The following is a 12,427-nucleotide window of genomic DNA, read 5'->3' as shown; positions in this document are numbered from 1 at the left end:
GTTTGTTCATGAAGTTCATGGACTTGAGAAGATCCAAAGAGATCTTCAACAATTTAGTGACCCTCAGCAAGAAGCTGGAGCTAGGTCTGCAGGAGGATGACTTCACTAAACTCCTTGCTGTGCAACACAAGGAGCTCACTAATGAAGACCTATTGAGATCAGAGGCCCGGCAAAAAGAGGAAGAAGGCCCAGAGGAAGATGGAACTGAAGAACCAAATAGATTCACAGCACGGGAAGTGGCAAGGGAATTTTCTTTTGAAGAGGACCCCAGCATAGAATGACACACAGAAATTGCAGCAGCCATTCAGAATGCCATCCAGCACTACAGAATCATCTGTGATGACAGAGAGAGAGAGAGAGAGAGAGAGAGAGAGAGAGAGAGAGAGAGAGAGAGCCACTAATCACACATCACTGGATCATTTTTTCAATAGGGTGGACAGAACTGAATCCATCAGAAAACCCTTGTCATCAGCATCAGGTGTGGGCCAAATCCCATCTTGCCTTCCATCTGCTATTGCTGATGATCCTTCAGCTCTGCCATCTCCTACCTTCCCTCCCTCCTCCAGTTAGCAACTTTCTTCTTGTCTGTTCATTCCATGCAATCCCTTATATGCCAGTTGTACTGTACTGTGCCACCATTTTAAGGTAACTGTAAAAGTAAAAATAGTTTATTTACAATATTTTAAAAAAATGCTTTACATGGTACCTTTGTGTCAAAGGGGTCACTTTGTTGGACTTACAAATGCATCTGACTTATGAATGTTCTCCCAGAACAGAACTTGTTTGTAAGTCAGGGACTTACTATACATTCATCATGGATCAATCTGTTGATGAGTTCATAGCTGAATGTACTGTTAGGCAGTGGGGCCTGGTCTGAAGAAGTGGGTTAGGGTTGGGCTTGGACTAGAGGCTCTCTGAGCTGCAACTGCCAAGGCCAGGGGATGGGGCTGCCCAGGCTCTTTCGAGCACACATCTTGTCACCACATGCCCCAGGACATGGACCTACAGGATTTTATGTTTCCCTGGTTTCAGTCTTCCTTTTGTCTGATTTATTTCTGACTGCCTATTCTTCTCTTTTGGAATGGGACTGCTAACCCTGTGCATTGTACATTGGAAGCACAGTGGTACTTCTGTTTATAAATTTGTTTTATGATTTGGGGAAAGATGATTGCATTTGTGTTGATGTCGGAAAGATGGCCATGGACATCTTTTTCACCAGATGTGGAGTTTGCAAATGGAAGCTGAATTTTGCTCAATGCTTTTGTTTGTGAACCAAATGTTTGCAAACAGAAGTGTTTGTGAACTGAGGCATTATTGTCTTCAACTTTCTTTTTGATTTTTATAAAGACTTACAACTAAGAGTTTGCCTTGAGTGTCAAGGGAGACTTTGGACTTAGAGTTTGCACCAATGTTTGAATTGTTAAGACTTTGGCAACTTTTGGAGGTGAGCTAAATTCATTTGCATAAGGACATGTACATCAGCTTTTTGGGGGCTGGGGAAAGATGTTATGGTCTAAAATCTCCCCTAAAAGTCTGTGTTCAGAGGTGGGGCTTTTAAAATGTGACCGGATCATGGAAACACTATATTCATCAGTGAATTAATCCATCAATGAGTTCATAGCTGAATGTACTTTTGGGAAGTAGGGCCTTTTCAGAGAGGTAGGTCACTGAGGGTGTGACCTGGGAGGGTGTATTTTTATCCCCAGCTTCTCCCTTCTCTCTCTGCTTCCTGCTTGCCATGGTTGGAGCAGTTTTGCTCCACCACACCTTCCAACATGCCATTTCTGCCTTGAAGCCAACCAACCATGGCCTGAACCCTCTGAAGCCATGAACCAAAATAAACCTCTCCTCTTTTAAGTTGTTGATGTTGAGTATTTTGTCCTAGCTATGGGAAAGAGACTAATAGAATGTGTAAATGTTTATAATTGTTATATGTCATCTTGCTGAACTGGACCTTTTATTAGTATATAATGTCCTTATTTGTCTCTTATAAACCTTTTGACTTAGTTTATTGGTTGGGATTTGTATGAAGTATCCTTTTCCATCTTTTTACTTTAAACTTTTGTTGAAAGTAACAATACTCTGCATCTAAACTGAGACTTTTGCCAGGGATTTAGCTCAGTGGTTCTGACACCTGCCTTGCAACCACAAGGACCTGAGTTCAATCCCTGGTACCAAAAAAAAAAAAAAAAGACTTTTATAGATAGCATATAGTGGATTGTTTTTTAATTCATTCTGTCAAATTTCTGTCTTTTGGTTGGAGAAATTGATCCATTTGCATATAAAACAATTCCATACGCCTTATAGTATTTTGTCTCTCATTTCCTGTATTATTGTAATTCTTTGTATTTAATTGACTTTAAATTTCTCATTTCCTTTTTTTTTTGCATATTCCTTAGCTATTTTCTTTGTGATTACATAGGAATTAATTTAACATCCTAAAACTATAGCACTTTAATTAAAAAATTTGGGATGTGAGGGAGATCTGGCTGTGACATCTGTCATTGATCACCAGGGTTGATCCAGCTGATCTGGCTGGCTGCTCCTCCCTCACTGCTCCCTCCTGAAGTTTCGAGCTCGGTGAAAGCAGACTACCACCCCCAACAGAGGATGACTGTTTCCTCTGTCAAGGGTGTAGGAGTAGCTGCGCTTCCCTCCTAGAAGCTCCAAATAAAGTTTTGTCAGCAAAGGGGCTGGGGATTTAGCTCAGTGGCACTGTGCCTGCCTCACAAGTGCAAGGTCCTGAGTTTGATCCCTGGTACAAAAAAAAAATGTCAGCAAAAATTCAATAGGATACACAGATTCTACTCTTTAACAGCTTAGTTTTCACCTCTTTCAGTTGTTGATAACATGAAAATTGTCTTTATATTTTGTATGTCCAAAAACATAAAATAATAATTAAAGATTGTCTCTCTTTTTCTCTCTCTTTTTTTTGTGTGTGTCTTTTTTGCAGCAGGGTCTCATTATGTAGTTCAGGCTGATATTTTTTTTTTTTTTTTTTTACCAGGAATTGATCTCAAGACCTTGCACTTACAAGGCAGGCATGGCGCCACTGGGCTAAACCCCTAGCCCTAAACATTATCTCTTAAATCATGTGGAAAACAAAAAACTGGAATATGTGCCATTGTTGCAATATAGCTTTTATAAATACCTGTGTATCTACATTTATTGAGTTTTTTCCTCTAACTTTGGTACTATCTAGTGCCCTTAAATTTCAATCTGCAGAACTCCTTTTTGCATTTCTTGCAGGGTAATTCTAGTGGCAATTCTCTTGGCTTTTGTTTATCTACAAATAGATTAATTTCTCCTTCCGTCTTGAAGGATAGTTTTGCCAGATACGGGGTTCTTGATTGACACTTCTTTTTTTAGCACTTTGGGTGTATCAGCCCACTGCCTTTTGAGCACCAAAGTTTCTGATAATCTTATTGAGAATCTCTTGTACATGACAAGTCATTTCTTTCTTGACACTTTCAAAATTCTCCGTCTTTGTTTTTCAACAACTAGATTATAATGGGTCGTAGTGTGGGCCTTTGAGACATGGAGTTTTTTCAATTTCTTGGATGTTTGTATTTATAACTTTCATCACATGGGAAGTTTTTGGCCCCTTCCTCTCTCCTTTCTTCTGGGGACTCCCACAACATATACGTTGATCTTTCTGGTGGCCCCACAGTTTCTATAGGCTCTGCTCACTTTTCTTCATTCTTTTTTCTTCCTGTGTTTTGGACTTAATTTCTATTGTCCTATATTCAAGTTTACTTATTCTTTTATCTGCCTATTCAAACCTGCCTTTGATTCCCTTCAATGAAATTTTCATTTTCACTTTAGTTATTGTCATTTTCAGCTCCAGAATTTCTTTTTGGTATCTTTTTAGGTTTTCTATCTTTTTATTGGTATTTCTATTTTGTCAATACATTATTTTTGACTTTCTATACGTCTTCCTTTGGTGTTTAATGTGGTGACAAAGGATTGAAATTTTCAGCACCCAAACTTTGATAACATACTTCTTCCTGGCGCATACTGTACTGGACAGTCATAAAGCACTGCACTGATGAGGACTGAAAACAGCAGAAGATAGAAGTAAATATAAAAACCATCCTTTTCTTGCCTGAGCTATCATTATATCATCTCATTCCCCAAAATGTTAAAATATGCAGATACACTTATCTAAGTCTAAAGAACCTTTTGTGAGGCTTAATTAAAGAGCCTTGACAATTTACAACTTTGATTTAGAACTTTAATTACAATGCAGATGTTCCTGAAAGATTAACAAAAAACAGGATGCCTTGGAAAATGCGTTTCTAAGATATCTACATTTTCCAACTCAGACTCTTTCCCATGTATCAATTCCCTTATAAAAACCCAAATCTTTTACCTTGTGTGATACCTCTGCTGGAAACTCAAATTTTTGTCTCTCCTGATGTTGTACTCATCTAAATAAACTCTTGTCTTTCCTATAATCTTTGTCTCTTGGTAAATTCTTTTTACCACCCATGTCACTGGCCCTCCATATGCTATCTGACATGACATTTAAAACAAATATTTTAGTCTTTGTCTAGTAAGTCTGCTATTTGGTCTTTCTCCTGGATGGTATGGTTGGTTTATTATTATTTTTTTCTTTGAATTGTCCTTTTCATTGTATGTCTGATGTTTCTTGTTGAAAGTTGAACATTTGTGTCTAATAATGTGATGGGGACCTCAATGTAGCTCACAAAGTAGGTTTTTTATGGTTTGTTAGATTGTATTTTAAAAAATTTATTTTATTTTATTTTTTCAGTACCGGGGATCGAACTCAGGACCTTGCGCTTGGGAGGCAGGTGGAGTGTCACTGAGCTAATCCCCGGCCCTTTTAAAATTTATTTTTATTAGTACATGTTTGCAATACATAATAATTATGTTCATCCTGGGGAGTTGGCATGTGTACATAACACATCTCGATTCTTTTTTACATCCACTCCATGGATGACTGGTCACAGAAAAGAATGTCAAGATGCATCAGTGTGAGGAATAGAAAGGTTTTATTAGATAGAATTAAAGAAGTACAAACTCAGAGGAGAGAGAGGAGCCCTAGGTCTGGGGTTGGGTGTTCTTGGAGGCATCTTTTAAGATGCTGACCGAAGATGTTTTCCCTGAAATTTTCTTTGAAGCTTTTTCTTTTCTTTTTTTTTTTTTTGGTACTGGGGATCGAACTCAGGTCCTTGTGCTTGTGCAGCAGGTGGCGAAACCATTGAGCTAAATCCCCGGGCCTGAACCTTTTGAATTTGTTTATTTTAAGGTCAGGTTTCTACCCTTTATCTTATCAACTAAGCTAATTTATGCATTTCCAGTATCTTTAAGGAACTTTGGTTGTGATGGGCTGGAAAAAAACGAGGCCCAGAAGCATCAGCCGAGCTGGAGGAGAGCTGTGGAGTGGGGACCTGCAGAGCCTGCGTTGTGCCCTGAAGTTGCAGTTTTCTTAAAAGTACAGTTTTGAAATTATGATTTCTTTTCCTTTTTACACATCCTTTCCCCTCTATCCTACTTCGCTTTGGAGTTCTATATATTTTGTGAAAGTATTTTTCTGGGTCATTGAAAACAGAATTAGTTACTGTACCAAACAGAATGCAAAGACTTATTACAGAGTGAGACAGCATTTAACCATTCCTCTGATGTTGGTATTCAGATCATTCTAGTTTTTCATCTTTAAAAACAACCTTGCAATGACATCTTGTAATTACATCTTTGACTGGCCTTCTTAGTTATTTTTTCCATTATTTTTTTGTTACTATATTTTTCATTTTTGAACCTAGGGCCTTTGGATGGAGCTACATACTCACCCCTTTTTACTTTTTATTTTGAGGCAAGGTCTTACTACCTGGCTAAATTGCTTAGGTGGGGTTCTAATTTATGATCCTTCTGCATCAGCCTCTGATAGTGCTGGAATTCCAGATGTATTTCACTTTTTGAAAAGAAGAGATGGGGTTTTGCCATGTTCCTCAGGCTGGCTGTGAGCTCCCGGGGTTGAGTGATCCTTCTGTGTTAGCCTCCAGGGTAGCTGGGACTGTAAGAGCTGCGGGTCACCTTGCTGGTATTTCTTAAGAAATACCTTGGAGATGGAAAATTCCTGAGCAACGTTTGAGGCTTATAGAGGTTAGTACAGGATGTCAACTTGATTGGTGTCTTTGTTACTTTTCTTGTTGTTGAGACAAAATACCCAACACCCACAGTTAAAGGAGGAAGGCTTATTTTAGCTCACAGTTTGTAGAGTTTTCAATCCATAGTTGGCTGACTCCATGGCAGGATGACATGGCAGAGGGGCATCACAGAGGAGAAACAGTCCATGGCAGGCAGAAGACAGCAGAAGCAGCAAGCAGCAAGCAAGGATGGCAGCCCTCTTTCTGTCTCTTATATTCTATCCAGGCCACACACCCTTAGGGAAGGTAGCACTCACCCGGGGTGGGCCTTCCCATTATCCATGCCCAGAATTATGCCAATCAGTGGACCAGTTTAGTAATCACACACCTTGATCCCAGCGTTATATGCTTAATTCCAGCATCATACACTCTAGGTCCAGCCACCTCTGAAAAGCCCCACTTATGACTGCACGAGGCTTTGGGGGGACATCCAGATACAAACCATAACAATTGGCTTTGGGATCCACTCGGGGAATTGGTGGACACACTTCTTGGTGTATCTGGGTGGGTTGTGGAGGCCTGGCCTTAGGGTCCATGTCTGGTCCCTAGTCCTTTGCCCCATCCTCTCTGGCACTGTTCCTCTTCTCTGCTTCCTGTGATCTTGAACTAAGCAGCTTGGCTCTGCCACACCCTTCTGCTCTGATGTTTCCGCCTTGGAGCCAGCCAACCATGGACTGAGTCCCCTGAAACCATGAGCCAAGTTAAACCTCCCCTCCTTTAAGTTATGGGTGTTGGGAATTGTGTCTCAGAGAGAGGAAAGCTAATATAAGGATTTTTTGTTTTTGTTTTTTTGGTACCAGGGATCAAGCTAGAGTCCTTGCACTTGCAAGGCAGGTGGCAGAACCACTGAGCTAAATCCCTGGCCTTAAGGTTTTTATTAAAAAGCAGAATAGTTAAAAAGCACCAGGTTTCTCTTTACTGAATTGTCCTTGTTGAGAACACTCTGGCTGAAGGGTACCTCCATTCTCACAGGCTGCTGGGGGGATATCTTATAAAGCCTGTTTTTGGGGGAGACCTCTCACCCTTGTGCTGTCTCTATTGGTCTTCAGAACATACATTCCAGTAGGCAGAACTAATGCTATTTAGCTTGGTTTTCACATGCTTTGGCCAGCCCCAGAAGCAAGTGGGTGACAAGTGGCACCTTTTGGATAGTGACCTCGAGGGTTTGGTGCAGGAAAGTAGGTAGGGAGGAAAAGCAGGCTGTGTGGAGCTCATGAGGAAAGTGGAGCTGGGCTGCGTGCTCACTGAGCCTCCGCCCTCTTCCTTTGAGTTTTAGCAGGCCTTGGCCTCCTACTTCTCTTTTTACTCTTGATCTTAGCCAAAAGGCCGAGAAGTGAACCTACTTCTCTTTTTCACCCTTTCTGGCTTGGGTGACTTCCTTGAGGTGGTTCCTTGGTTTCTGTTACCCACAGCTTATGCTTCTCTCAGGTTCCTGCTCCTTTCGGCCATGACCTGTGGAGTTCTTCTGGTGACAGGTATGCTGGGGACTTGGGGGTTCCTCCAGGTGGGGAAGAGGGGAGACTTTTGGTTTGTGAGTGCAGAAAAGGGGCACAGACTACATAAGAGTTAGGCTGGGCAAGAACAAAGTGGATTTGGGGAAGGGTAAACAACTGACCAGGGATTGAACTCAGGACCTTGCACTCGTGAGGCAGGTTCAGTGCCACTGAGCTAAATCCTGGGCCCACCTCCACTTCTGTTTAACAAGTATTAAGTGTAAATGTTGGTTGAGTGACAAGTGAATCAAAATGATGTGAGTTAGTTTCATTTTGTGCCTATGTTTTGTGGAAAATAGGCCCAAAAGGGAAGGAAATGCTTGAGAGTTATATAGAAAGGAAATTTTCTAAGTCTCTAGGAGCTTCATTGCTGGACAAATCATCATGTTGCAACATTGTGTAAAGGACCAATTGTTCCTTCAGATGGAGGCTGGAGCTTAGATGGGCTGACTCACTCTGGGATGGTGGTCCTTGGGCGTGAGTCAGCAGACGCGACCCATGGTCAGTGTGGCCCACCACTTGTTGGCTGTTACTCCTAAGCCATAGTTGAATATGAACATTTATAATCACTTCAGGGATTGGGAACACTAATTCTGAATTCCAGTTAAGTGAAACACCATCCCCCTAAAGAATTCCAGTTGTGCTCATTAGTAAATTTGAATTACAAAGAATTATACATAATAATTATACTGTGAATTTCCTGATGAACAATTTGTAGAAATGCATCCTCTCTTGTTAAAGTGCCTGTGTAACATGGTCTACCTTTCGGCCTGCAAAGTTGGAGGATTTACTACCTGGCCTTCAGTGGAGATGTGTGGGGAGCCCTGCCCAGACTGCCAGAGCTGGACCAGGAGACAGGCGTCCTGGTCCTGCTGCTGTGTGGGGACCTGGGCAGGCAGGAGATGGAGCAGGAAGGCAGGCCACTGGTTCCCTTGCCTGACCCTCACCCGCTCACTCTCCCTCCAGCCTTGGCCTTATGTCATGGGTTCAACCTGGACACTGAGAATCCAGTCACCTTCCAAGAGAATGCAAGAGGCTTCGGGCAGACTGTGGTCCAGCTTGAGGGATCCCGGTGAGAACCCCAGGAGCAGTCGCCTATCTCGTGTGCTGCCCTAAATTCGAGGGCAGGAAGTGATTTCCTCGACTGATTTGTTGTTTGTTTGTTTATGGTGCTGGGGATTGAACCCAGGGCCTTACACATGCCGGTCAGGCAGGTGCTCTGCTACTGTGCTGCAAGCTTGGCTCTTTGATTTTCTTTTTTTCTTTTTGTTTTGGTACTGGGGATCGAACTCGGGACCTTGTGCTTGCGAGGCAGGCGCTGGAACCACTGAGCTACATCCCTGGCCCTGTTTCCAAACTTTTACATGAACAGTGCTGGCATTTTGCACATATGCAAGTATGTTTGAAAGTACATTCTGAGCACAGGGATTGCTGGGTCCAAAGTGTATTCGGGCAGATCCAATTTCATAGATTTTCTAGATTGCCCTCTATAGGGGTAGTAACAATGTACACTTGCCCCAGACACATCTACTTCCCTATCCCTTTGCCAATCCGCTGTGTTATCAAACTTAACGAACCGTTGTAAACCCAATACATAAGAGTTGGTATCACAATTTAGTTTCAGACTGCTTTCCCTCTTAATGAGGGATGTGTTTCCTTTTCTGTAAACACTTTCTTTCTTATCTGTTGCTCGCTTTTTCTCTTTTTCCCCCTTACTGGTTTGTAGGAACTGATTATATTGAGGGAAGTAGTCTGGGGTATGAGCTAAGTCTTCCTTCCTTCCAGTTTATCATTTGTTTTTTGATTTTGCTTATAATAGTTTATAAAATACAGAGATTTATTTAAAATGACTATGTGGTTGAGTATATATGAATTGACTGATTGATTGTACTGGGGATTGAACACAGGGCCTTCATAATGAGCTGCATCCCCACCCATTTTAAATTTTTACAAGTTTGTTTTGAGATAGGGTCTCACTTGTGATCCTCCTGCCTAAGCCTCCCAGAGTGCTGAGATGACTATAGGTGTGCACTACCATACCCTGCTGAATTTATTCATTTTTTTTTTTTGGTACTGGGGATCGAACTTGGGACCTTGCACTTGTGAGGTAGGCGGCGGAACCACTGAGCTAAATCCCCAGTCCCTGAATTTATCCATTTTTAACTGTCCTCTGAGTTTTGTGACTTCCTTTCCCATTTGGAAAAATTTTTTTCCTTTTTTTTTTTTTGCTAACTCTTCCTCCTCCTTACTGAATCCAGGATGCTTGTGCAGGTCCCTGCTGTCCTCTGTGTGTCAGTGTGGTCTGCATTCCCACCTCTCCCTGCAGGGTGGTGGTTGGAGCCCCGCAGGAGGTCAAGGCTGCCAACCAGACAGGGGGCCTCTACCAGTGTGACTACAGCACAGGCCGGTGTGAGCCTGTCTCACTGCAGGGTGAGTCGCTGCCCTGCGGGACCCAGGGCTGGGGTCCAGCGCGGCACTCCGTCTTCTGGGGCCCTGTGGTGGGGGCTCCCCGGGCTGTGCTCTCCCTGTGGGCTTTAGGTAGCCTCTTCCTGCCTTTTCTGTGATTTGGGTGCCCCCATGTGCCAGGCTGAAGTGGTCCTTTAAGCTCCCCCGGGGGGCGACCACATCTGCCATGTCTGTCTCCTCAGTGCCCCTGGAGGCTGTGAATATGTCCCTGGGCCTGTCCCTGGCCGCTGCCACCAACCCCACCCGGCTGCTGGTGAGTTGCCCTGGGTCACGAGGATCTTTGGGGGAGGAGTGGGGCCCGGGGCTGCTGGGAGGCAGAGGAGGAGGCAAGAGGGACAGGAGTTGGCCAGCCCTCACACTGGCACCCTGCTCCTCAGGCCTGCGGCCCCACCGTGCACCAGACTTGCAAGGAGAACACATACGTCAGTGGCCTATGCTTCCTGTTTGATTCCAACCTGAGGCGGCAGCCTCAGCGTGTCCCAGAGCCCCTCAGAGGTAGGGCCCCTTGGCAGAGACCGGAGGGACAGAGCAGGACCAGGCTGGGCGCTGCTCGTGGTCTGGGGGCTGACGTGTGGGGAAACTGGGTTCTGTTACACACGCACAGGCCGGAGGCACCTGGAGGAAAGCCCCCATATAGCTACTTACCTCTGTGACGGCCACTGACCGCAGACATGGCCCTGTGGTCCTTAGAGTGGGTGTCAGGATCTCCCGCCCACAGCCTTCCATGTGGTGGATGGTGCAGGCCCTGCTCGGCTCTCCCATCGCCTCATCCTTTCCCTCATCGAGGGACCGCCCCCAGCCCCGGCCTCCCTTCCCTAGGAATTGCATGGGACCCTCTGGCTCAGGCGTTACACTGACTGCGCCTTTTTCCTGGCTCGCTCTTCTTCAGATTCTGGCCTACAACCCCGTGTGTCCGCTCACTTAGATGTCACCTCCTGGCAGAGGCCTTTCCTCTGCTCATTCCCGGGGCTCTACCACACTGTCCCACTTTACTATCTCCAGATCTGTGCATTCACATTTTGCTTGTTTCTTATCTGTCTTTCCTCTGTAATGCAGCCTCCATGAATAGTACGAATATTGGCTAACTATTCACTGCTGCATGTCCTCATGCCTGTTGCTGCTTGACAAATTTTCCCTGAATTTAGCAGCTTAAAGCAATAAACATAGTTAGGGGCCGGGGATTTAGCTCAATGGGACTGTGCCTGTCTCGAGAGTGCAAGGTCCTGAGTTTGATCCCCGGTACCAAAAAGAAAAAAACACCCCAAAACCCAAAAAACAAAGAAAACATAGGCAGACGTTGTGGCACACACCTGTAACCCCAGAACTGTGGGAGACTAAGGCAGGATGATAGAAAGTTTGAGCTCAGCCTGGCAATAAATTTAGCAAGACCCTGTCTCAAAATAAAAAATAAAGGGCTGGGGATTTAGCTCAGTGTTTCCACTGCTTGCCTCTCAAGCACAAGGACCTGAGTTCAATCCCCAGTACCAAAAAAACAAAAACCAAAAAACAAACAAACAAAAAAAGGGCTGGGGATGTAACCCAGTGTGAAGGCCCTGGATTAAATCCTCAGCGTCAAAAACCCAACCAAAACAAGATTACTATCTAGAGATTTCTTGAAGTCAGGAAGTCAGGAATCTAGGCGTTGCTTAGCCACTGCCACTGCTTGGAACTTCTCCCGAGGGTGCAGTCAAATTGTCCCATCAGAGCTGTGGTCTCAGCTGAAGGCCCGGGCAGGGGAAATGCTGTTTCCCTCCTGCCAGTCTCATTTTCTCCCATCTCCTCCCTTTGCCACCAAACTCCTGGAAAGGCTTCCCTTGCTTTGTCTCTTGCCTCTTCCCCCTTTGTACATCCTCACTCCCCGATGCCTGGCTTCCACCCACACATTGTGCAGATCTTGCCCTTGGCAGTGACACATGTGCCCACTAAATGTCAATTCTCTTTTCTGTGTTTAGGTTACTAAGCTTTCAGATGTGGCCTGCAGTTTGTCTCTTCCTTCTCCACATGCTCTGGCCTCAGACCCCCACTCTCTTGCTGCTTCCCCTGCTTGGGGTTTCTCAGCCTTGTCCCTGGGCGTCTTTGCCTTCTCCATCTAAGAGAAGGTACTTCTCTAAGAGGTGGTACTGTATCCCTAAAGCCTTCGCCACCTGAGTTTTTTGGGAGGTAAAGAAGGTTCATTGTCACTCTGGGGGGACCAGGCTAGTCCAAATCTGGGGATGATTTCTTTACGAAGCATCTTGACTACCTCTGAAGCCTTTTCTGAATGGGTAGAAAGGCTTCAATCCAGCCTGTGAAGGTGTC

General features: G+C 44.3%; 1 protein-coding gene across 4 annotated transcripts in view; it reads left to right on the top strand.

Annotated features, from left to right (window-relative positions):
* Nucleotides 1-5,385: 5,385 nt before the first annotated feature.
* Itgam (integrin subunit alpha M) overlaps nt 5,386-12,427 on the top strand; it is a 51,239-nt gene continuing 44,197 nt past the window's right edge. For 2 of the 4 annotated variants that reach the window (XM_004856244.2, XM_004856245.2), the window contains exons 1-5: nt 7,480-7,645; nt 8,630-8,735; nt 9,990-10,093; nt 10,312-10,382; nt 10,507-10,624. In XM_004856244.2, the coding sequence (XP_004856301.1) occupies nt 7,618-7,645; nt 8,630-8,735; nt 9,990-10,093; nt 10,312-10,382; nt 10,507-10,624 (427 nt within the window). In that variant the 5' untranslated portion in view covers nt 7,480-7,617. Of the gene's footprint in view, nt 5,459-7,479; nt 7,646-8,629; nt 8,736-9,989; nt 10,094-10,311; nt 10,383-10,506; nt 10,625-12,427 lie in introns of those variants that run through there. The other 2 variants (XM_021237492.2, XM_021237493.2) reach the window with 2 other exon arrangements.

Source organism: Heterocephalus glaber, unplaced genomic scaffold (genome assembly GCF_053883595.1).
Source record: "Heterocephalus glaber isolate CG9 unplaced genomic scaffold, H.glaber_assembly_v1.0 deba00000943, whole genome shotgun sequence".
Lineage (NCBI taxonomy): Eukaryota > Metazoa > Chordata > Mammalia > Rodentia > Bathyergidae > Heterocephalus > Heterocephalus glaber.
The sequence above is the reverse complement of the archived record's forward strand: the minus strand, read 5'-3'. Positions and strand labels throughout refer to the sequence as shown.